Source organism: Malaclemys terrapin, chromosome 1 (genome assembly GCF_027887155.1).
Source record: "Malaclemys terrapin pileata isolate rMalTer1 chromosome 1, rMalTer1.hap1, whole genome shotgun sequence".
Lineage (NCBI taxonomy): Eukaryota > Metazoa > Chordata > Testudines > Emydidae > Malaclemys > Malaclemys terrapin.
In genome coordinates, this window is record NC_071505.1 from 110,659,857 (window position 1) to 110,686,012 (window position 26,156).

A 26,156-nucleotide genomic window follows, 5' to 3' on the forward strand; every position below is an offset into this window, starting at 1 on the left:
AGTAGACTCCTTCCTTCCTCCCCCACCCTTTGTCTGTCCTATCTATTTAGAACGTAAGCTTTTTGGGGCAGGGACTGTCTCTTCCTATGTGTCAGTGCTTAGCACAGTTGGCCCTGAGCTTGGTCATGGCTAAGGGATACCATGAACCAAACAAAAGCCAGCTTTTACGCAGTCCTTATTAAGGCAACGCTACCTTTGATGTCAATTAGGGTTTAGATGAGCAAGGACCGCAGGATCTGTCCCACAGTGACTAGAAACTGATACCTGGTGCCATGGTGGATGAAGGTACACACTGCTCGCACACTGGATGTTGATAGGAAGCTACTGCAGGGATTTCAGGAGGTCACACCCATGCGGCGTGCCAATGTCTGACTTTCTAAGCTCTGCTCTATTGCAAAGAGCAATGAAAGTTGCACGTAGTCTGGCAAAAGATGCCTCTTGCCACAACTGCCACCTCTGCCCTTCACTCTAGTGGTGACCCTTTAAGTGAGGTATACTTGGGGGCAGGGAGGAGAGGAGAGCATGGATGGAAGGTTTAGTGTGTTTTCTCTCCCCCTCCCTTTATATCCTGGTTCATCTTCTGGATCCCATCCTCGTTTTCTTCTCCCTGCTGCTCACTTCCCCTCCCACATACCCTCCCACCACAATGCTACAAAAAGCGTTTACAGTGAAAGCGCTGCACTCTGTGACAATGCCTGAGTGCAGGGGGCTGGGGAAGAGCACAGAGGGGATTTCTGCCTCCGTTGCATGAGCGTCACATAGTATTTTGTTCTGATTTTTCTTGTGCTCTCCTGTCCTCCTCCACCTTGGCACAGGTCCCTGCAGGCTCTGGAGATCACATAGGGGACAATCACATCCTGAGCATAGACACAACAAAGCTGCTAGTCAGCTGTCACTTTGGGGCTCCATGGGGTGAGGGGATGCCTACCCACACTACAGAACCAGCATGAGATTGAGCGTATTTGGTGGGGACCATTGACATGCTTTTGGTGAGGGGAGTGAAGTTCCCCCTCCCCGTGTGAAAAGCTCATTTTCCCACTTGGGAAAATTTTCATGGAAAACCATGAAAAAGTGACTCCAGGACAAATCTCACCTCCTCCCACCTGGCCCTCTGCTCACATCCTACCTGACTGCCACTCAAATCATTCCAGCCAGCTAACTTGTCTGTCCTTCCTCTACTTTGCCTCACAGCCCTTCCTATCTCCCCTCACTTGATTCCTTGTCTTCCCCTGCCCATGCATCTTTCAGCCCCATCCATCCTTCATCTACTCCGGGCCCTGCAGCCTCACCCATTCTTCACCTCTCCTGTCCATGTCTTGCTGTGAGGCATCTCCCTCTTTCTGTTCTAACAAGCGGCCCGAGGATGGCTCTCACCATCTCCCCTTGTGTAAGAGCTCAGTATTGCAGGAAGAGGATAATGAAGGTGAATGGGGTGGGGACAGGGAGCAGGGGGACTGTGAGTGACACCTTTATTTTCTCCATCTCCCTCCTTTGCTGTAGTGCTAAGGCGAGGGTTACCTGAACCCTCTTCTGAGGTCATGCTGTAGATGAAGCTCCCTGGAGGATGCTCTGCTGCTCGGCGATACCACAGGGGGAAGTGATCCATGGTGAAGATACTCTCCTTGTCCCCCAAGGTCAGGAACTTCCTGTAAGGAAGAAAAAAAAAAAAGTGAAAATTGCCACCTTCATCTGGAACAGGGAAGCCCACTTCTCCCTCCTCAGCTGCATTCAGCACAGTGCCTGCCTGGGGGGGATGTTCTGCACTTAGCATTGTCAGGGCACCAACACAGCGTCAGGATAGTCACAGGCTGATGACATACTAAACTTACAGTCAGATAGCACCTTTCACCTCACAGGACCCCAGAGCAGTTTACAAACTATATGCTGCACACACAGGCTACCCTCGTCAGTTCATCCACTGCTGAAATGCAGCCATTGCTGGGGTGAAAGGTGGCTGCTCTTTAGCAGCACAAAGGCATACCAGGTACACCACAGGGCAGAAAGTTAACTGTGTCCAACAAACTGCAGGGAAGAATTGAGAGAGACAGAAACACTCACGCAAGCACAGTGGTTGGGAAATTATGGCTCCCACCCCTTCTTTCACAGGAAGGGCTCTGGCATTTTTAAAGGATGAGTTGGTTAGGACAAGTCATAAAGTCAAGATGTCCAAGATACTTCACTGGTGGTGCTGGGGAAGCTGAGTGTGTGACCTGCACATGAGCCATTAGAAGAAACCCACATTTGGAGCTGCATGGAAGGTTATCAGAAATATATTTCCCCACCTGATTGGCAAGAAATCAGTGCCTCCTTCCTCACTATTACAGACATGGCCTTTGCCTTCTAGACTGGATTATGGCAATGGCCTATATCTAGAAAGCGCTGGGGAAGCTTCAGCTGATCCAGCACACTGCAGCTCATCTCTAAGAGACACACCTTGGCAAGAGAGTTGTGTGCAGTGCCCTACATGGACTATCCATCACATCCCAGAGTTACTTTAAGATTCTAGTGCTGATCTACAAAGCTCTCAATAGACTAGGCCTGACAACCACCAGGACAGTCTCTCTATGCCAGCTGTTCTCAACCAGGGGTCTGGGGCTTGATGACCTTTCAAGGTCCCTTCCAGTTCTATGAGATAGGTATATCTCCATATATTATATGCAGAAAAACAGTTGTTGTGGCACAGGTGGGCCAAGGAGTTTTTATAGCATGTTGGAGGGGCCTCACGAAGAAAAAGGTTGAGAACCCCTACTCTATGCAACTCTCCAAGAATTCTCCAGTCCACAGAGTCACTACAACTAATAGAGCCTTGTATCAATCCTTTGTCTGCCAAGAAAGTGCAATTAGGCAGAGGGCCCTTGGCTATAGAAGACCATGCTGAGCCTACACCTCTTTTTTTAAGAACAAGTCACACCTCTTGCAAAGATCTAACCCCTCAGTAGAGATGGTTGCATATACTGTCAAATACAGAGTAGCAGCCCCAAATAAACTGATCCTTACATATTCCATAAGCCTCTCTCACCTCTGGTAAGAGGAGAATACAGCGGTCCAGTTGCAGACAAGAAAGATAAAATTCTTTTTAAATAAGGCACAAGGCACCTAAATACTGTGGTGGCAGCTGCTTTACAAATGCTACTGCTGTAGGCAGATAAGACAGAGGTTAGGTTTAGGAACACATCTGAGCTTTCTGAGAATTATCTGCATGACCCAAGAGCCTTATTTCCCAGGTTCTCTGTTTCTTGGATTCTGCTCAGCATGTCACATAGATCTTATGACTTTTTCCATATTGAGCCACCAGGTGGTGCTGTTGTCCACATCTATGTCCACATCACCCCCCAGCACAGGTTGTTCAGCCACCATACATAACCAGTGGTAGGTGGGATGGGTATAGCTAATAAGTAACATCCTTGAAGCTGAAACTCTTTACCTGCCTAGGCTGCCATTTGGTGAACAGGTAGCACCTACCTCACTTAGCCCATCCCACTGGGGCCTGCACTAACATGCATAAGTCATCTCTATTGTGGGTAAGAATGAACCATGAAACTGAAAAAGGGAGATGCAAGGAAGTGCAAAGTAAAGCTAGGTCTACACTACCCGCCTGAATCGGCGGGTAGAAATTGATCTCTCGGGGATCGAATTATCGCGTCTCGTCAGGACGCGACAATCGATCCCCGAATCGACGCTCTTACTCCACCAGCGGAGGTGGGAGTAAACGCCGTCGACGGGGAGCAGCGGCGGTCGATTTTGCCGCTGTCCTCACAGCGGGGTAAGTTGGCTCCAATAGCTGAATTTGCGTATCTTAAATCGACCCCCCCCTGTAGTGAAGACCTGCCCTAAGAATCTGTGCTGTGTGGTAACCCGCAGCTCTGAACAATCCTATATCCCAGCCCAGAGCTGCAACAGCAGGATATCTATTTGTAGCACTATAGGGATTGTGTTATTCCAGCTAACATCTGCAATATGGGTGTACTAACAGGTGTTACCATATGCAGGGGGAAGAGATTTAGTTACCATGGGTTACAGCTGTAGTATTAAAGTATCAACAGGTGCCATGTGCAGGTGAAGGAATGCTGTTAGTCCAGGTAATGTTTTAGGAGACATCACAGGGATCATTGTGCAGATGAGAGGCCTGCACTTACTATGCAAGTAGGACTAGTTACCCAACCAAAAAATTCTGGATAAAATTTTCTAAAGTGTGCAAGTGATTTAGGCTCCTCGGTGCCTGAATCACTTTGGAAAATGGGAGTTGGGTGCTTTAGAAAATTTTACCCTCTGTCTGAATTCCTTTTAAAATATCTAATCCCCTTCACGCATTCAGCTCCCAAGCGCAAGAGTGAGGCTGTGAAGATCACGAGGAAGCCCTTTTATTTGTGTGGTAGGGGAATGAAGACTCCTAGTTTTCTGACTCAGTCAAGAATCAGGAACTGGCTACGGTGCTCAATGAAAGAGAGATGGGGGAGGGGTCTGAGTCTTGCCTGATCAAGAAAACAAGATACACCTCTACCTCGATATAATGCAACCCGATATAACATGAATTCTGATATAACACGGTAAAGCAGGGCTCCGGGGGGGGCGGGGCTGCGCACTCCGGCTGATCAAAGCAAGTTCGATATAACTCGGTTTCACCTATAACACGGTAAGGTTTTTTGGCTCCCGAGGACAGCGTTATATCAAGGTAGAGGTGTATAGACAGAGCTAATGACCAGGTCAAGAAAGGCAAAGGAGGTCATAAGGGATAAATGATGCCCCCCTTACAGGACAGCCAAGTTCCAGAGACTTATTGGAGATTCTCAAACAAAAAAAAATTGATTTATGGGCTTCTGCACTTGCCATAACATGAACCATACCTGGGCGGAGCACCAGGAGTAACCAGGTAACAGACTTCCCTGCAAGATCTCCACTTCTTCCTCCCCCTCCCCGATTTCTTTATTTCAGATCTTTACTTTTGCTGTATATTTTGACGTAACAATGACTGGTCATTTATATGTTTTTTTTTTCCTTTCCAGAGGATTTGGAAGAGCTTTACATACTACATACAGGAATCTGCCACTGAAATGCAGCCACCACTGGAGTGATGCACTTGCAACCCTTTAAAAACACAGAAAAATACTATGTGCCAGCAGTATAGGACAGGGAATCTACACTGGCTTCCCACAGCATATTGAGTCAAGTTCAAGGTCTTGCTTCTTATCTTCAAAGCAGTCAATGGCCTGGGCCCACAAGTCCACTCCTCAGGTACAATGGGACTTTCTGCCATAAGGGTGAAGCTCATCTGTGCAGGAAATGGAACCTTCTCAGGGACTGGTCCCAGACTGTGGAAGAAATTCCCACAGGAATGAAGGACCATCACAAACTTCAGCACCTTCTGCTACAAGTGCAGGGCACACTTATTCAGCCTACTTTCTAACAGGAACTCAAAGCAGCTGAATAACTCTAAAAATAACTCTAACCAAAATCCTCCCAAGCCAAAACACTCCACTGCACACACAATTCTCCCTCTAGGGAGAGGATGAGAGAGAGACTAACTACATGTGACAGAGGTTAGTCACATTGCGTAATGCAACCCCTGGAAGGTGCTCAGATACTATGATGATGAGGGCAGTATAAGAACCTGTATAGGATGGAATATCCAGCAAAGGAGACTAAAAGGGGAATTGAGATAGGCAGAGTATTACTAGCCAAGTTGGAACATGGCCCAAAAGCTAAAGCATAGACCCCACCCATATTCTCACAAAAAGTGTCACTGGAGATCTTCTGGCTGTAATGCCTTGGCAACAGCCCTTCTATTTCCTGACCAGGACTTCGGAACAATCAAAGAAAAGATTAGGTCTCCCAGAAAAATCAGCCTACATTTTACATTGAAACCATTGCATTCTGGGACAGGTTTTTGCCATATAACAAACAGAACAAGCACAAAACAGTGCCCTGCCCCATCCTTTATGACACATCGGACAGGTCTGCTCCACTAATCCCTGATTGCTTCCCATTCTGTTCTCTGTAACCCTGGATACTGTTCAAGGCATAGTGGCAATTTCATGCTGCTCCTTCACAGAGACTAGAAGAAACGCCTCAGTGAAATTTCATTTTAGGACTTGCCTGTTTGAGAGTTTCTCAGATCCCACATACAGGAGGCTCCTCATGAGGCCGGCTCGAGTGCCCAGAAATGCCGTCTCGACCTCCTGCTCAGTCTCACTGTGGGACAGAGAGAGAGAGACCCATAGGGGCAGAATTAGATCTCAGAGCTAGAACTAAGCCTTCCATGTAGTAAGGACCGCCAAAGTGGAGATTCAGAGGGCAACACATTGGAGTGGGAGGTTTCTTAAGTATTTAGGACCAAATTCCCCTGTGATATAATGCCACTGCCTTCAGTGGGGTTACACCAGAACTGACACATTTGAAAATCTGAGCGGGAATTAGGATTATTACGATTTTACTATTCATTCTCACAGTCACACTTTTGTGATTTGTTCATTTTGTCCCTTTACAGAGAGAACTTAAAGTTCTCTACTCCTGCCCGCCCAGCTGCAGGTTATTTACATATGGGATTGGGGCAGGAAAGGAGTTACTCAGAGAGAATGGGTGTGCTCCCAGGGCTGAACCCGAACTCTGTCTGGGACAGGGAGATTAAGGGATTGCGAGGGATGACGTAACTGAGTGGTGCAGGGCGACCTTGCTGGAGTTGTGAGTAGCACAGACCTGATGTTGTTGTGAAGAGTCTCATAGTGTAGAGGACCAGCTGCTATGGACACAGCAGTGAGAGGAATGTGGTGGATGACAGACTAAGGCTGTGTCTACACTAGGGCTTGTTGGCAAAAATTTCCTGCCATTCCTACGACTCATTAAACTCCACCAATGGTAGCAACAATGGGAGTCAAAATACAGATAAGACAACCATGGCTGCCAATGTTTATAATATATGCTGCAAGCAGATCTGAACAACACAGCGTTAAAGTGCTAGTGGCCCTAAATGCCCAGGTGGTAACAGCCGTGAGAAAATTTTGCCTCAAAAAAAAAACCCCAAGTGGAGGCAAGACCCTCTAGATTTATATCCCTTCTCAGGCCTGGCAGCAGCAGTCCAAGCTTCCATCTGTGTACTTCAACCCTGATCTGAAGGCACCATCCATAAGTGTGACAGGTAGGTCAATTTCTATGGCCCATTCAATCCTTGGCTTCAGTGTCAGTAAGAGAGCCAACTACTGCCAGTTGTGATACTCCAATAGAAGCTGGACTCAGCTCAATTCACTTTATGTAGTTCAAGGAACAGTTGTCACATGGTAACAAAGCTTAGTCACTACTGTCCTTGGGTGAGATTTGAACTCATGACTTTGAAGTGTAAGTTTCTGTATCTATTACCAATACCTCAACTGAGAGACTCCGCCTCCTTGGAGTCCATGCCTGAAAGGGAGATTGATGTCCTGCTTCTGTTTCTGTGGTCAGCTTAGTGCTATGTAAGGATCTATTATGGGCTCTATGGAACAAGCTGCTCCTTCGACTTGGCCACAGAGCTTTCACCAGGGAATCAGGAGACCCTGTCCAAACTCCCAAGACGACCATGGGATCTGAATGAATTTCAGCTGCGTTTTCACATATACTTACTCAGACATGTTGAGGGCCAAGGCTGTCCAGTAGGCCTCCATTGGTGCAGTTACCACCGCGTCAAACAGCACCTCCTGGACCAAGTCCTCATCACCTGAGCAAAAAAACCCAAACATGATTAGGAGTGAGAATGGTGTCATCCCTTTGCCTCCTAGATATCCTTTAGAGCAGCAATGTTACTGACCTAACTTGTGGTCCAGTGGGTTGAACAACAGGGAATAAAAAGAAGATCACACTTGCATCTGCTGACCATCCCAGGGGTGCCTCACCTTTGGCTGAGAGGACAGCAGGGGAACTCTTACCAGGGTATGACCAAGCCACTCTCACAGACTGTCTAGCAGCAGTCACACAGACAGCATTACAGTCATGGCAGCTCACCGCCATGCTGTACATGAGTGGCAGTGATCCTAACTGTGGGGTTCAGGTGGTCACTTTCATATGGCAGTTCAGCGCACTGGTCACTCTTTACAGTTTTAAAGGGTCAGAGGTCACCCTCTGTCAGCCCAAAAGCTTGGGGGGTTGAAAGGCTGAGCAAATAAAACAGGATATAGTGAGGCAGACTGCCCCACTCCCTGAGAGTGTGGGCTGCAGCAGGCCAATAAGCCTGCACAGACAGGGAGCCAATTAGAGAAGAGCTTATTGGGAGCCAGTTGGGGCCCAGATTGGAGGCAGCCAATCAGGGCCAGGCTCAGCCCTATAAAAAGGCTGCTCAGGAAGGAAGCAGGTAGTCTGGCCTAGGCCTTTGAAAGGGGCAGGTCTGTCTCCAGAGCAGCAAGGCTGGCCCCACGCCCAGCCCAGCATCTGCCATGCTGCAGGCCCTGAGGGGAAAGGCCTAGCCAGTGCGAGGGGCCGAAGAGGAAGCGGCCCACGGACGTGGACAGACGGAGGGGAGAGGAGGAGGACAGTGAGGCTGCCACCAAAGGGTCCCTGGGCTGGGACCCAGAGTAGAGGGCGGGCCTGGGTCCCCCCCTTGCAGTACACCCAGCCATCGGCTGTGGGGAGAAGCCATCATAGACTATGCCAGATCCCTGACAAGAGGGATTAGACTTTGGTGTGGGTGGTTGGACATGGTGGCTGGGGTGCAGAAAGACTGCTGATCAACCACCCCCCGGAAGGGCAGTGGTCTGAAAGAGGACGCTGTGAGCTGGTGAGCAACGCGGGCTCAGATGCCAACCAAGGCTGAGACAACGGGCGGGACACCACCAGGAGAGGGTGCTCCACTGGACTGAGCTAATTCCCGGAGGGAACCAGCAGGAGGTGCTGCGGTGGTGAGTCCCAACCTTGTCACACAGGGTCAAAAGAATTATTTATTTCCTTCCCTTTTAGCCTTCACCCCTGAACTCACTAGGCAGTCTACAACTGTTGCCTTGACTCCCTCTCTCTCAGTCCTGGATCCCCTTGAATCAAGCTTCTGCTCACTCCACTCAAGCTGCCTTCCCGAAAGTCTTGAATGATCTATCTGTGGCCAAATCTCAGGACCTCCACTCCATTCTTGTCCACCCTGACCTCTCTGCTTTTGACAGTGGATCACACCCTCCTTCTTGAAATTTGAAATCTTGTCCTCACCAGGCTTCAGGGATGCTATCCTCTCCTAGTTTTCCTATTCTTTGGCTGTTCCTATAGGCTTTGTCTAGATGTGAATGTAAAGATGTGGTGTTGGAAGGAGTTTGCTAATACTTGCTAAACAGTTGTAAAATGTGGTGTGGACAAGGCAGCTGAGCATAACCTTTAACTTGACCTGCTTAGCACATATTAAAGTCTACAGTGGCTTATCCACACTAGACTTTTGGAGTGTTATCTAACACCACACCGTTAAATCCTAGTCTAGACAAAGCCGCTGTGCCCTATTTTAAGTGACAGGTTTCAGAGTAACAGCCGTGTTAGTCTGTATCCGCAAAAAGAACAGGAGTACTTGTGGCACCTTAGAGACTAACAAATTTATTAGAGCATAAGCTTTCGTGAAGAAGTGGGCTGTAGTCCACGAAAGCTTATGCTCTAATAAATTTTAGTCTCTAAGGTGCCACAAGTACTCCTGTTCTTCTATTTTAAGTGGGTTCTCCTCCTCCATTCTCCTGGAAGATCCCACAGCTTGCCATTCTTAGCCCCTTTTTCTTCTCACTCTAAAGCAGAGGTGGGCAAACTATGGCCTGCAGGCCCCATCCAGCCCGCAGGACCCTCCTGCCCGGCCCCTGAGCTCCTGGCCTGGGAGGCTAGCGCCCCGCCCTGCTGTTCCCTCTCTCCCGCAGCCTCAGCTCACTGCGCTGCCTGCGCAATGCTCTGGGTGGCAGGGCTGCGAGCTCTTGCCAGGCAGCGCAGCAGCAGAGCCACGGCCTGACCCGATGCTCTGTGCTGACCGGTGGCGTGGCTGGCTCCAGCTGGGCGGTATGGCTGCCAGCCACCGGCGCTCCAAGCAGTGCAGTAAGGGGGCAGGGAGCAGAGGGGGGGTTGGATAAAGGGCAGGGGAGTGGACAGAGGGTGGGGAACAGGGGGTTGGATGGGGCAGGAGTCCCGGGGGGGCAGTCAGGAAGGAGAGGAAGGGTTGGATGGGGGCGGTGGGGGGCAGTCAGGGGCGGGGAGTCCAGGAGCGGTCAGGGAGCAGGGTGTGGGGCAGGAGTCCCCGTGGGGGGTCAGTTAGGGGCAGGGGTTCTGGGGGCAGTCAGGGGACAGGGAGAAGGGGTGATTAGCTGGGGCAGGAGTCCCCAGGGGGGGCAGTCAGGAATGAGAGGAAGGGTTGGATGGGGCACTGGGGGGAGCAGTCAGGAGTGGTGAGTCCAGGAGCGGTCAGAGGACAGGGAGCAAGGTGTGGGGCAGAAGTCCCGGGGCAGGAGGGGGCACGACAAGGAACGGGGGGGTTGGATGGGGCAGGAGTCCCGGGGGGGCCATCAGGGGGCAAGAAGCGGGGCATCAGATGGGGGCGGGGGCAGGGGCCGGGCCACGCCTGGCTGTTTGGGGAGGCACACCTCCCCTAACCGGCCCTCCATACAATTTCGGAAACCTGATGTGGCCCTCGGGCCACAAAGTTTGCCCACCCCTGCTCTAAAGTTTTACTTTGGGATATCTCATCTACCTCAGATAGCTTCCTCAGCATCTTCATGCCATTGACTTGCAAATCTTCCTCACTCCTGACTTGTGTCCATCTACTCTGTCCCTTTTTTCAGTCTACCTTGCATCTCCTCCTGGATGCCTCACCATTAGCTTAAACCTAACATGTCCAAAACTGAACCCCTTATCTTTCCTTAATGCTCTCCCCACTCCCCCTGTTTTCTGCTATTATTGACAAGATCCTCTTCTCCCGGTCACAGAGACCTGTAAGCTGGGGTCATCTTTGACTCCTCCCTCTCCTTTTCATAACACATTCAGGTCATGTCCAAATCCTAGCTGCTTCATCCTCCATTGCAATTCCAAAATCTGAACTTTTCTTTCTGTCCATATGACTAAAACTTTCACCCAGGCCCTTATCTACCTCATTCTCCTCCTTGACACACATCTCACTTCCTTCCAGCCCATTCAAAACAAAACTACTAAGACAGTCTTTCATTGACCTTTCCCATAGTTCTAGGTTACACCCTCCCTACTTCCTCTGAATCCCTCCACTGGCTCCCCTTTCCTACCTCATCAAGTGCAAACTTCTTGTCTTCACCCTTAATGCCCTTCACTACACTGCCCTTCCCTGCTTATTTGCTCTTGACTTTTATAGCGTCATTCCTGCACCCTTCGTGCCATCAGTGATGCCAGTTTTGAACAGCCATTTATCTGCGTGTCCCACAAACATCTTTGTGCTTTCTCCCATGCTGCTGCTTATTCATAGAGCACCCTCTGACTTGATTAATAAGGCCACTACTCTTTCTTCCCTCAGATCCCCCCTTGAGATGCACGTCTGTGCTGATATTTACAACACAACCAGCTAACCATGTTCAGGTAGAGCAGCAGTTGAGGATAGCTGATTTCATTTAATTCAAAACCCAAACATACTTTCAGGTGATTTGAAACTGTCTGGGAACATCAGGTAGTGCAATATCTAAACTATGAATCCACATGATCTTTTCATTACATTTGTCCTCCCTTGTCCATTTCTCTCCTTTGTCCATCACTCCCACTTCGTCTACCCTAGAGAGCTAAAAGCAACAGAGGGTCCTGTGGCACCTTTGAGACTAACAGAAGTATTGGGAGCATAAGCTTTCGTGGGTAAGAACCTCACTTCTTCAGAAGCAAGTCATCTTGCTTCTGAAGAAGTGAGGTTCTTACCCACGAAAGCTTATGCTCCCAGTACTTCAAGAACCTCACTTCTTCAGAAGCAAGATGACTTGCATCTGAAGAAGTGAGGTTCTTACCCACGAAAGCTTATGCTCCCAGTACTTCTGTTAGTCTCAAAGGTGCCACAGGACCCTCTGTTGCTTTTTACAGATTCAGACTAACACGGCTACCCCTCTGATACCTAAAGAGCTAATGACTGAATTTGGAGTAAGGCAGAGCTTGCCTTTTATCCTGTGTTTGAGGGAATGCCTAACACAATGGTACCCCAGCTCTGAATAGGGCCTTTGGGATCTACCACAATACAAATAATGTTGTTACTATTGTTTTAGGACTACACAGCTCTGAACTACACACAGGCACTCTTTCTTTCCTGGCTCCACCCACAGCTCTGTCAAACATGGCCTGCAGCACCCCCAGCTAATACAGGCCTGGATCTCTCCTTAACAGAGACATTCAATCCGGTTTAATTTTGTGGTAATTATGAAACGGAAACAATCACTTGCTGCTGGGGATTAGGATGTGACTACTCCATTTATTTCCACTTGTGAAGTGAGCAAGTGTTCAAACTCTGATCTGCAGAGATGAGCATACAGCTCATGAGCTCAATCTACCACCACTCCGTTTCCCACAGCCCTTCTCCACGGTGGAGAGGCACAGGAGAGCTCCAGTAGGTCACTTTAATTTCAAGCACTCACATTCCAGATCGGGTTCCTCTCCTGTGAGGAAGCGGATCATGGCCTCCAGCTGGCTGAGCTTCCGGTGATCTGGATCAATATCAGTGATGCAGTAAATCCTGGCGGCAAGGAAAGAAACACAGAAAATCACTTTCAAGCAATCACACCAGGAAACTAGTGATCTGGAAAAAAAAATATTGTAACAAATCCTTGGCTACCTAGAAATTTCAGATGTCATTATGCTGCACTCCTTGGGTGCTCAGAATTTAACAGCATGGATGGAACTCAGCTCCTCCAGTTTAAAAACAGCACAGGACGCTACCACTTTATCTAAAGAAGCATCTTCGTTAGCAGTATAGTTCCTCTGACACACAGCAGAGCAGTTCTAATTTCACCCAGCAAAGGGCAATGGTAACATATACACTAGCCTGCTTATAACAATATTCAGTGTGATGGAGAAACCTGGAAAGCAGCAATACCAAAGGAGACCGATAACTAGACAGTGAACAAGCTTGCAATGTGATATGGGGCAAGATAAATCAATGGGCCTGTGTATGCAGAGGCATCAGGATGCAGAGTTGGGAGGTGATCACTTCTCTGTATTCGACAAGAGACCTGCCTTCTAATATGGCTTTCAGTTCTGGCCACTTTGATGTCAGATTGGAGGGGTATAAAGAAAAACACAAATTATTAAGGAACTTTAATGAATGGTTTATGAGACAAACTAGAAGAAGTGACTATGTAAAGCTGGTGAATAGATGACTTGACTATATACGTTAACTGTGCATGAAACTGAAGGAGGAAGAGATGCTATTCATGGCGGTTTGAGGGGTTTTAACTAGGGGATAATAAATTGGTTTTTTTGCAGTGCTTCTTGCAAATAATTGCTTTAGTTTTGATCCACTTGAGGTTCACATGCCCGAATTTAATGCTGAGTTTCAGGTACACACAAATCTCAAAGCAAAAGTTGAAAATGCCAAGCTTTGTTTTGTTTCATGGCCAAACCAAGCAAAAGCACAAATTTTGCATGATATGATTTTGCATTAATAAAGTCAACTCCAGATTCACTAGAAACGACATCCAAGCTCAAAGGCATGTGAACCAAGATGATTTCTCACGAAGTGTAATCTGACTTTGCAACACACTCCCACTTTGCTAAGTTTTGTGTGATTTATGGTTTGTTGCACAGTTCTAGGCAGGAATAGGATGAGATTGTGCAAAGGACAATTAAGGGTGAATATCAAGAGATCTTTCCTGACAGGGAGATGGGTCAGACTGTAGAATAATCTGCCAAAGAAAGTGATGGAAGTCTCAGGAGCTTGCACCAAACTCTAGCACCATCAGTTACTTCAGGAGAACATTGCTTTTCCTCTAGGCCAGGGAGGGTGGCAGAGCAGAGCGAACTCTGCCAGTGATCTCAACCCAAAGCTCCATCATCAACAGGATATCATCTACTTACCATTCATTAGCTAAGGTCAAGTCTGGCTGCAGCAGGTCGTGCAAGCCTGAAACAAGAAAGCAACCAATAAATCTATTGCTCAGTCAATGAACCAAACACATTGAAAGAGGCTGAGAGGGTGAGGTGGGGGACAGAGAAGAGAGGGAGGCACAAGCTCATCCCTGGGTTGCCAATGAAGTTCAGCATCCTTGCCCCCTACAGAGATGTGACTGTTTCAGGTTAACCTACCTTCTTCCACGGAAGTGTTCCCCAGCAGGATGTATTCCCCATGCCCACGGGAGAGGACGACACCCAGGCTGCAGGCAGGGGGAAAACAGAGGGTTTGTCAACAAGGTCACGTGCAATCCCCAAATGTTTAAATCTGACACTGCCCTCCCTGAGAGGTGAGCTATGATCCCCAATGCCATCAGCTCTCTCCTCTCTTATTAACAAAAGAACATCCCCCAAGCGAGCAGTAAGAGTATCGGAACTCCAATACAAGGGAGCAAGGAACCTCTCTGTCATAACCAATATCATGAGAAGGGTGGACCAAATAGCCATGTCCCCCCCCCCCCCCCCCCAAGAGGTACATTCCCTAAGTTGAGATACACTTGCTCACCTGAAAGGCGTGCCACTGATGTCAGTGAAGAAATAATCATTAGTGAGAAAGAGAACCCGTTTCTGTAATAAATAAGAAAAAAGTGGGGAAAATAAACTTTTTGAAAAACAAACCCTAAGGTGGGGGAAGTGATACACCATCCTATTGCACCACAGCGACAATGGTGATTTGGCTACACGACCCCAAAGGCAAACCAAAGCATCTGATTAACTCCAGTAACATCCATCCCCACAGGCCGGGTCTGAGGCCATGATGCAGTGTGCAATGTTCAGCAAGTCATGTTTTTCAGAGATCCACTCACTCAGCCATTCAATTTCCTCACAGGGCCAATAAACACCTTAACTCTGGGATTACAACCCAGAGAGCAGAAAGTGTGAGGAAGCTGCTCTCCCTTTCACTGCATTAGCTATATGCTCACTGCATAACCAGATTGCTGGGTCCTGCTGGTCTTTCTTTGCACAGGGCCTGCAAGGCCCCAGACTGACCCTGACTCCACCGTGGGCTACAATTCATTATCTTCACCAGCTTCCCTGGTTCCCTCTATTACACTCTACACTCTGGCTGAAGATTCAGAGAGGCGGATGAGGAGGATTGGAGGGTGGGAGGGAATGGGTTTGGAAGAGCCAGAACAGCGGCTACAAACTGATTACAACTGGTTGGAAAACAGAATTCCCATCTTGTGGGAAATGCCGCTGGTTTTAATATTTATTTTCATCCTGAATCAGGTCAAAAAAGTCAGACTATCAAATATTTTCATGGAATGAAGAGTTATGAAAAAATTTCAGTTTGGAAACATCAAAATGAAAGAACAACATTTTCAATCAAAACAAAATGTCAATTGAAACCAAAACATTTTGTTTCAAACTGAAAAATTTCATTTCAAATTAACATTTCCACTGAAAGAAGCATGTTAATTCAAAAAGTTTCATTTCATTTTGAAATGTTGCTTTGGAAAAATAAAAAGTGTCAAAATTGATATTTTCCATTTGAAAGTGTCAATTTCAATGGAATTTAGCAGGACTGGCTCAAGTGCTTCCTCTTTGAGGCTGCTGCAGTAAAAAACATTTCTTGGCGTGTTTCCTTTCTGGATTGGAAGTGCAGTGATGTGACTCCTCGCTAGAACCAGGGCAGGAGATGAGGGGTGGGTGAGTCAGAGTGTGAGAGAGACACTAGCAGTGGTTCTCAAACTTTTTGTATTGGCGACCCCTTTCAGACAGCAAGCCTGAGTACGACTCCCTCTTATTAATTAAAAATACGTTTTTATATTTAACACTATTTTAAATGCTAAGTTTATAACCCTATTGTTTAAAATGAATACACCTTTTCTCACTGTTTTTAAATTAAGACTAAAACACATTTTTATCAAATTATTGTTATAAGCAGAAAAGTTATTTTTTTAAAATAGTTTAATACTGTTTAGTACTGTTTAATACTGGGGGAAGAGTGCAAAAAAACTTTGCCAATTTCATTTTTCACAGCAGACTTAGCACACCACTGCCACCATTACTTCTGCGCTGCTGCTGGCAGTGGTGCTGCCTTCAGAGCTGGACGGCCAGAGAGTGGCCGCTGCTGGGCGCCCATTTCTGAAGGCAATGCCGCTGCCAGCAGCAGCGCAGAACAGTAGATCTTTGCACTGGGAAGGGTAGCTATGGGGGAGCTAAGGCAATTTTTTTGGGGGGAGGGGGGCTATAGCCCCCCCCACAAACCTACCCAAGTGCCACCCCTGCCTGTAGGGTTGTGTTTTTGGCCGATCTCAGTATTCTGATTGATCTGTGGTTTAATGCAGCTCTTCAGCTGCTGAACAATCAAGCCCTCTAATATTGTCTCAGTTCCACTTTTTAGTCTCAAGACAACAAACCTGTGTTTGTTATTTACAATCCCCAGAGTCCAATTCCTTTAAAGTGGTGATAATACAAATACATATTTTGTTCAGGAACAAGGATCACTGCATTATACATTTACAATACTTTTTGAAGTAAATACATTACATTGCGATGGAAAGGTGTGTGCAATTTTTTAAAACGCTAGATTTAAATTATATATTTTATAGCGGTTGCTGCTCTGTTTCGTGCATGTACTCGCGACCCCCACGTAATAACCTTGTGACCCCTTGAGGGGTCACAACCTTCAGTTTGAGAACCCCTGAACTACGGAGAACACCTGAATATACCATATACCAGTGAGAAGGCAGGCCCACAGCAAACTGTTCTAAGATTGTTTTAAACAATACTGGAGGTTGAGCAGAGTACACCTGACTTGCCAGTGTCAACCTCCACTGTGTCCTGGGTTTGTGTACTCAGCAGGTGGGTTAGCATGAAAACAGATGTAGAGGTGACGCATGGGGGGGCATGTGGGTTCACATGCCTCCCCCCCCCTTGATTTGCTGCTTGGCTTGTACTGAGCATGCTCACACAGACTGTGCATGTTCAGTAACACTGCTGAAGCTGGCTGCCCTCACTCTGTGCCTCCACTATCAACAGCACAGGTCAGCTCTGCAATGGAACTCTGTGTGTGTGTGTGTGTGTAAATCCATCTGGCACTAGCAGTAAAAGGGACTTGAGGCAAAGCCATCTACACTACACACAGACAACTTCCTGGTGTGGGAGATTTGTCAACTGGCTGACAGCTGAGCATTGTCCAAAGAAAAGCACTCCAATCTCTTCAGTAAATGATAAAATATGACCAGTCCAGAAACCCAGCCTTGTGCTGCCACACAGAGGTTCAGAAATTTGGGTCCCCCACCCTGCAGCTTGAGTGGATGTAGAAAACCTCTTTTCTCACTTACCTCTCGGAACAACCTGGTTTGCCCTGTGGCTCACACTCTTTAAGTACTGAGATGATGGCTAAAGATACTGGGTTTGTGTGGTTCTTGGTGGTGAAGAACTTTCCTCTCTTCTGGCCTTGATTCCCACTCTCATTTTGTGTGTGGCCCTGGCTCCTCCTCTCTCCTCATTCTTCTTCAGCTCAGTGCTGCATTTCACCCTGTCACCCAGTTGCCTCCTTCTCAATGCACTGGCACAGGGCATTGGCATCATGGGCATGTCCTTGCTCTTTTGGTTTAACTCCTATCTTTACAGTTATTGCTAGCAACAGAGGCTTCTCTGCCACTAGACCTCTCTAAGGAGTGTCCTTCAGGTTCAGTCCTTAAATCCCTTCTCTATCTCATCCCTTGGCAATTTCCTTCTGAATTAACCTTGAAACTAGGCAAATTCAGACTGGCAATATGGCATACATTTTTAACAGTGAGGGTAATTAACTATTAGAACAATTTACCAAGGGTTGTGGTGTATTTTACATCATTGGCAATTTTTAAAATGAAGATGGGATTTTTTCTAGAAGATATGCTCTAGGAATTATTTTGGAGAAGTTCTATGACCTGTGTTATACATGAAATCAGACTAGATGATCACAATGGTCCCATCTGGCCTTAGAAACTATGAATCAAGTGAGGGGGTCACTTCTATGCCCAAGACACCACAATCTATATTCCCTTCACTCAGCCCTTTCCACCAGCCTCATTCTTATCAACCCTAGGCTCTGCCACAAATTCTCTCCTCTGCCACTGGATTCTATGTGACATCAAAGCAGCACAGCAGAACTGATAAGTAAGCTTGTCACTTTCACTTCCTGTCCAGCTCAATGCATCTTTGGAGTACTGTGAAATTGACAGCTGGTCAGTTTCACTTTCTCGCTAGGCTAGTAGGGCCACAGAGTAAAAACCATCTCTTGTCAAGGCCACTTTTCACTGTTCATCCAGGGTTCTAAATCATACCTTTCAAGAAGTGGGAAGTGACTGGATGAGAAAAAACAGAATAGCTCTCTACTGGCAGATGGAACTTCATGAGGGCTGCAAAGTGTATTCTGAAGGAGCTAATAAATACCCTGCGGGTTTTAAGGATATGAAGTAGTACAATGCATCCAGAATGTGTTTTGGTAAAGGGAAAATTCCTGACTGATCACACTAAAACATCTCCCCCCCCCCATTTTGCTTTGTAACATTTCCTGGCAAAGTCCTTTCTGCCACTGCTCAGGATGCCCTGGACATCAGCGGAACAGGCCTTTTCTAACTCTGACATCCATCCAAATACCATGCCCTCATGTGAAGTGTGACTAGGTTGCAGTGATAAGTCCCTCCCTCATCCTGAGTTAAGGGAGATGGGAAGGAGGCCAGTCTGACAGCTGCAAAAGCATAGGGTACCAGAACTGACAGGCCCACCCCGGTGTTATGCAAATCTCTCACATCTTGTCCTGTCTGATTTTCCTCAAAACCCGTGGTAATTAAGGAGTCAGGGAAGACATACCTCACAGCTCCTGATCATTGTCTGAGGAAAGTGTCACCCAGAGAGCCTAAGGTGCAACCCCCCATCTAGAACAGAACTCTTTGCACTTGCTGTTCACATGGGAGGCAAAGAGATCATGGATCCAAGTCCCCACACCTAAAACACGAAGAGTCATGTCATGCAGCTTTCCACTAGTTTTCTGTGGAGAAATGTCTGCTTAGAGAGTCTGCCAGGGTGTTTGGATTCCTGGCAGGTCAGTGGTGATCAGGGTAATCTACATGGGAATGCACCAGTTCCAAAGTTCAATGGCCTCCTCACACAGCTGTTGACATAGCAGACTGCCATAATGTTGTTTAATAATACTTGGACTGACTGGCTGCAGTTGGGCAGGAGGAATTACTCACAGGGCAGTCTGACTGCTCTGAGTTTCAACATGCTGATATTAAGCATAGACTTCTGCAGAGATCATGTCCCTTGAGAAACCCACCCTTCCACATTTGCTTCCCAACCTAAGAAGGATGCACCCATGGTCATAGTCTTTGTTGGAAGTTAAGAGTTGAATGGTACCCACACAAACCAAGTAAGTGAGGCTAAGACCTTTGGGGAACCATGATGAGTAAGTCAAGACTGTGCTTGCCTGGAATGCATACAGTCCACAACCAGGCTCATTGATATCTGAGATGAATTCTTTTTAATGTGTCACATAAATACTTGCAGTCATATGACCCAACAGGGTCGGCAGGATTGTACAGACATTCTGGGGCTTGTCTGTATTTGGTGTATGAGTCCAATAAAGAGAAAGTGGTTGCCTGGTAACATGCCCTGGAGGCCACAGCATCCAGCCTCATCCTGATAAATTCTATCAGCTGTGTGGATTCCAAGGCAAATTTCTCCAGGTTCACCAGAGACCCAAACTCTCAAAGAGATCCAGAAGTATGGAGGTTGCTTCTCATGTTTCCTGGTAAGATCAGCCCTTTAGGAGCCAGTGGTCTAAATAAGGGTATAGCATTGGCCCTTGCCAGGAGGGTGAGCTGGCACCACTGACAGTACCTTGGTATTAGAGACACAAGACACAAAATATCTTTTATTGGACCAACTTCTGTTGGTGACAGAAACAAGTGTGCGAGACCAGTATAGAGACAACACTGCAAAGTACCTTGATAAACACTCAGCACCGTTGAGAGTCCAAATGAGAGAACCCTGCACTTATAGTGCTGTTGGCTGGCTACAAATCTCAGGAATCTCCTTCGTGCTGGATGAACATCCACATGAAAGCAGGCATCCTTGAAATCAAGGGCTGTGACCCAATTGTCTGATCTAGAGATGGGACAATTGATGAGTCACCATTCTGAACTTTAGGTGGCAGATAAACTTATTCCCTGAGGTCCAGAATGGGTCTTCATGCTCTTGTCTTCTCAGGGACAAGAAAGTACTTTGAGTAGAGCTCCTTTCCCCTTACTGCCGAAGGTACTAGTTTTACCACTCCCAGTTTGAGGAGTGTTTACATCCTACAGAAAAACCCTCTCATGAGAGAGATCTCTGAAAAAGGGCAGGGAGGTGACTGGGGAGATGAGTAGCCCAAGAAGACCCATCTGTCCACCATGATTTGTGTCCAGGAAGAAGATAGGTAATGGGAAGTCTGCCTCCAAATGGAGGGGAACGACCAGAGAGGTTGACTCGATCCAGTGAGACCATTGATGTGCAGCTCTCAAATGGGCTGACAAAATGCTGGTTTCAGAGGTAATAGTGGTTGGGAAGTAAAGGGTAGTTTTCCCTGGGCACCATTCCGATGGGTCCTCTGATGCTTGCATGGAAATTCACACTGCTGCTGGTGATGAAAGACAAGTGGGGTTGGTTGTCTAAATTGTGGTACTGGGTTCTCTTTTAATTACAGGTGTACAAATACTCAGTCAATGAAGTGTGGCTCAGGAGACTTCCAATGAGTGAAGAGACTCATCCGTCTTTGCGCTGAACAGCTCGTCAGATTCGAATGGGAGGCCTTCCACCATCGTTTGTACTTCCTTTGGGAATCCCAAGAAGGGAAGCCAGGACGAGCATCTTATTATGATAGCAGTTGCGATGGACCTCACCGTTGTGTCTTAGTTCATTTGGAGGGCTGATCTCATCACCACCTTTCCCTTATCAGTCAGGGCCTGGAACTGGTCTCTAACTTTCTGGGGCATTTTACTGGTGAAGCCAGCTAGCTTATCATAGATGGTAAAATCATAATTGACCATCAACATTTGGCAGTTTGGGATTTGAAATTGCAGGGAGGTCAAGGAGTGCATCTTTCTTCCAAAGAGGTTGAGCCTCTTTGCTTCTTTCTCATGTAGTGTAAACCTGGCCTGTGTGTCTGCTATGCTCAGTAACTGCACACACTACCAATGAATTGGGAGGTGGGTAAGAGAATAGGTACTCAGACCCTTTTGCAGGTAGGAAATCTCTTATTTATCCTGCTTGGATACTGGTGGTACCATGGCAAGTGAGGGCCAAAGTATCTTGGCAGGTTCAAGGATAAGCTTGTTAATTGGAAGAGCCACCCTCCTCAGAGCCAAGCTATGAAGGATTTCCAGCAGTTTCTGTGGGGTTTTCATGGGCCTCTTCCTGGGGGATTTGAAAATAACTTTGCCACACTTTTAAAGGAAGTCCAGGAAGACCTTCGGGTAACAGGACACGGTGGGGAAACTGGAATCACTGTCTTGTCTGGGGAAGAGGAGGACAAGGTCATTGGCATGATATCCTCCTATTCTGTTGATCCTCTTCCTCCTGTTGCTTTAATTGCACTTCTTGAGGAGGCTGAAGATGCTCTTCCTCTTCTTTGGGAGCTCTGAATCTCCTTAGGTCCCTTGTGCCATGAAGTATGTTCATTAGGTGGTAGTCTCATGGGTCTTCTGGGCCCAAATACTGCCATTGTGAGCTATCATACCCCCTCAGTGCAGGGCCCCAGTAGGAGTAGGGTGGGTACTCTCTCAGATGGGAGGAGAGAGACACCCTGGAGACTCCCAATGTCCTGTCTGGGATCAATCCCCTCAAGGGACACCACAGGGCATAGTCCAGGCGGGTCTGTCATAGTCCTCTTCAGACTTTGAGGATTCAGATCCAGATGGGAAGCCCTCGGTACCGGAGGAGGTGCTCTTTGATGGTACAGGCAAGAGACTGGCTAAACCCCTGCTTGAGAATGGGGATGCAAAGGGGTACTGCAGGGAGATTGGTACTAGCTGAAGGAATGGTACGGGGCACTGGGGTTTGGAAAGCAGGAGCACCAAGAGGTCATCTGGAGCTGAGAAACAAGCCAGAGTTGACGGAGTCGCTTCCATAACTTGAGCTGCTGAAGCACTGGCTCTGGTGGTACAGATGAGAGTTTCTGTGCCAAGGAAGCAGTTCTAGGAACAAAGGGTGTTGAGGTCTTGTCCTTTGAAAAAAATCCCAGTACTGGATGGTCCCATTCTGGAGCAGGCAGTTACTGATGACTTGGGATGGGATGGGAACTCCTATCTCTTTTTAGAGGACTTGGATGGGGAACCTTCCCTATAGTTCTTATGGGAGCGCTTATGTCTCCCTTCCCCCTTCTTCTCTGGTTCTGCTCTTCAGAGTTTCTTGGAGCCAGAGGGAGTGTGGAAGTCTTGGAGCTGCCCAGGACTAAAGAGGAGAAGTCACTCTTTTCTTCTTCAGGCTGATATAGAGGGAATCTCCCTGGTCAGAGGTTGTTCCCACCTTCATGGACTGTTCCCTGAGGAACTCTTGGAATCAGAACTCCCTGGATGGCTTAGTCCTACTCAGGAATGACCTGCAGATACTGCAGCTGGAAGAGACATGCGCTTCCCCCAGGCAGTACAGACAGGTATCATGGTAGGCCATGACCAGGAAAGCTTTGTGGCACCTGATGCAGCTTTTAAAGCTGGGGATCCTCAGCATGGTCTCCTGAAACCAAGGAGAACTGGGGTTGAGGCGGGTACAGAGAAACACTCCTTGACTGAGGGGGGATCCAAAATGTAGGGAACCAAACCCCTAAAACTATTTCTAATTAAGAACTAACTCTAAAAATTCTTAATGTTATTTACAAAGAGGAGCTGAAAAGCCAGCACGAACATAAAACCTCTGTCCTAGACCACAAGCGGTAGGAAAGAACTAAGAGGTAGGGGAGCTTTATCCTTTTGGTGTGGAGCACAAGATGAGCAGGGATGCATGCATGGACCAGAAGGACACTGCTAGGGAAAATTTCTGGTCCTGGGTTCATGAAGCACATGTGTAACCTGAAGTGCACTACACGGAGGGAAAATTATTTGAAAAACCTGATATTAGAAGTGGGTGATGGGTGAAATAGTGGTAACAGAATAAAAAAAGGGAAGGGAGAAACAGAAAACATGGGGATGGTGAATTAACAGAGAAAAACATCGGGGGGAAAGCAGATGGGGTTGAGAAAAATATGGGAAAAAGAAGGGGAAAATTGAGAAAGAACATGGCGGGGAAGAAATGGAATTGAGAAAATATAGGAAGAGGATGGAAAAAAGCAAATAAGGAAAATGTCAGATGGGAACAATAAAAACAAGGAAAAAAGGAGGCAAATGGAGAAACCTTTAGGCATTTGTGACATTCTTAAAAATGTTGAAATAAACAAGATTCCTTTGGATGTCTCAGAGAAAACTATATTGTGATTCTGCAGCAATACAATAAACTAAGAGGTTGCTGACCCCTGCCTGAGAGGATAATAGAATCGTGAGCAATAAGCAGCCTCGGCTTCTAAAAAATAGATCTCACCAGACAAACAAGATTGCATTTTTTTGACAGAATCATAGAGTTAATAGATGAAGGGAATAAAGTGCATACAATATTTTTGGATTTACATAAAGCACTTGCTTCAGTGTCTCATGAAATTTTACTCCCCAAAAATTAATTAACATTGGCTGAGATAGGATCTTTTTCATGTGGAATGAAAATGGACTGAAACACTGTAAACGAAAAGTGATGGTAAACAATAGCGTATCAGGTGGTGGGAAGTGGAGAACAGCAAGGATGTGTCTTAGGAACCATCTTAACTACCATTTTAGAAAATGGTCTGGAAGAGGGAGGGAAAAAAATAATGAGAAACAGCTACACACTGGGAGGGAGAAAATGAGGAGACAGTAATGCTGAAAGAGACATAAGCATGAGACTGGCGGCAGCTAATTAGAAAGGAGTGACAAATATGACATGGCAGCAGTCAAGGGGAGTTGGGGCTCTATGTGCAGAGATCTGATGCTGTGGAGCAGAAAGATTATAGTAACTCTCTATAGAGCTCCAGTGAGATAACATCCAGCTCTGGGCACTTCAGTACCAGAAAGATGTTGACAAATTATACCACAGAGAAAGGAAATAAAATGACAGAGCTGGTTGGATTGACTTAGAGTGAAACATGTAAAGGCATTACATATGCAAGCAATGCAAGGATGAGGGGGGTGAGAGGACAAGTCAATCGTCTATCTGTACTTGAATAATAATATTAAAATCCCCACACAAAATGCTGAGCATTAGGTTTGTACCATCTCCATAGATCTCCACCATCCATTTCCCACCTCCATTCCAGTTGTGACCTGAACAGGACCAGGATTTCTTACCCCTTTATCCACAGGGACCTTCACGTCCATAGCAAGGTAACCCGTTTCTCCATTGATCATTGCTGTTCTCAGCTGCACAGGGGAACAGATTAGCATTAGTGCCTCTGACTAGATAAGGAAAGGATGTGGAGTGGTTCATAATTCATATAGGGGAAACATCTACTGAGAAATGACTGATTCCCCTTTTCCACTGCCTTTTCAGAGCTCTCAACTAAACATTTTATGAGCAGCTCAGAAGACTCATTCAGGCAGGCTGGTAAATGCCATATAATAATATGGATTATTAGTATTTAAAGCCTATAAAGATGGTCTTGTCCTTAAGGCTAAGGACTTGGAGGGAAGGGACCTGCCAATCTTGCCACAACTGCACTTTGTGACAGTGAGCAAGTCACGTATTCTCAATGTTTGCACAGAACTAGGAGATCCTCAGGTAGAAGGCACCAAAGAAACACAAAGCAATATTAATTCTTCCAGAACAACCCCAAATCTCTTCACAAACTTTAAAACCAATTTATCAAATCATAAGCTGCTCCCACAAACCATTTCATCTGCTATTGAAATGCAGCCATTTCTGGAGTGAAGCACATCTGTTTAACAGAGCACCGCAACACTATACAACATGCTGGGACAGGGAGTGAAGAGACTACCCTATTCAGCTATGGACTGAAGAGGCGTTTATGTAGACACAATGCAATTTTGCAAGGACACCACTTCTTTTGCTAAATAAAAGTGCCAGGGATCTTTAATGACTATAAGACCTTGATTTCCTAGCTAATCTGAAAGGTGGCACCTCCAGCAGCCCAATGCCTCCTAGTATCATGCTAGGACATTGGTTCAGTACTGATTCAGAGAGGAGGTGGGCACCAACTGATTTGGCAACACAACTTACTGCAGCACCTTCAGTATTTCAGTGGTGGTCTCCCATTCAAATACTAGGTAAACCCAAGCCAACTTAGCTTATAAGATCTAATAAAACCATTGTTCAAGTTGCTACTGCTGCATGCCTCAGTGTACTAAAATCATTTGCTTAACTACCTGCTGAGCATGAAACAGTGACTACCAAAATAAGTCTCTCCTAGCCAGGAACATCTGACTTAAGGCCCGGGAGGCTTGGGGTATTCTATGACCTGATTGAGCCTGCCACAGTCTCTCTGGGCTCTAAGTTGTCAAGACACCTGTCATAGGCATGGGAACTAGGGCTATAGGGGGTGCTGCAGCACCCCCAGCCTTCCATGCCCAGGATCCTGGCTCCCAGCCCTCCACACCCAGGGTCCTGGCTCCCGGCCCTCTGTGCCTGCCCCCAGCTGTGGCCCAAGCCTTGGTCCCCTTACCTCTGTCCGTGTCCCCCTCTCCTGGAGCCACAGCTCTGGGGGAGTACGGGGGGCATGAACAGAGGTAAGGGGAGGTGCAAGGTAAAACGTTTGGGGACTACTGTTTTACAGTTTTCTTAGCTGGCTTTCAGTACCCCCACTATAAAAAGTGTTTCAGCGCTACTGACGCCTGGTATTTCATCCATATCTTCCATATGATCCTGGCCTTGCAAAACATTTCCTTCCCAGCACACAAACTGCAGTGGACAGTGAGAGGAAAGGTTAGAATTAGATGGCAGCAAAATCTGTATCCAGATTTTAAACCCCTCTGCTGTTTAGGGTAAGATAGTGGGGGCGAGGGGTTTGATTCTCCCAGTATAGTGATGTGGCTGTG

At 47.0% G+C, this 26,156-nt stretch overlaps 1 protein-coding gene across 1 annotated transcript in view; it reads right to left on the reverse strand.

The window, feature by feature from the left end:
- The window catches only part of CACNA2D4 (calcium voltage-gated channel auxiliary subunit alpha2delta 4), a 158,341-nt gene that overhangs the window by 78,656 nt on the left and 53,529 nt on the right, over positions 1 to 26,156 (reverse strand). Inside the window, exons 18-25 of the mRNA XM_054016077.1 lie at positions 24,453 to 24,524; positions 14,579 to 14,640; positions 14,209 to 14,276; positions 13,981 to 14,026; positions 12,543 to 12,640; positions 7,594 to 7,687; positions 6,090 to 6,189; positions 1,519 to 1,642 (exon numbers count right to left, since the gene is read on the reverse strand). Coding sequence (XP_053872052.1) covers positions 1,519 to 1,642; positions 6,090 to 6,189; positions 7,594 to 7,687; positions 12,543 to 12,640; positions 13,981 to 14,026; positions 14,209 to 14,276; positions 14,579 to 14,640; positions 24,453 to 24,524 — 664 coding nt within the window. The remainder of the gene's footprint in view (positions 1 to 1,518; positions 1,643 to 6,089; positions 6,190 to 7,593; positions 7,688 to 12,542; positions 12,641 to 13,980; positions 14,027 to 14,208; positions 14,277 to 14,578; positions 14,641 to 24,452; positions 24,525 to 26,156) is intronic.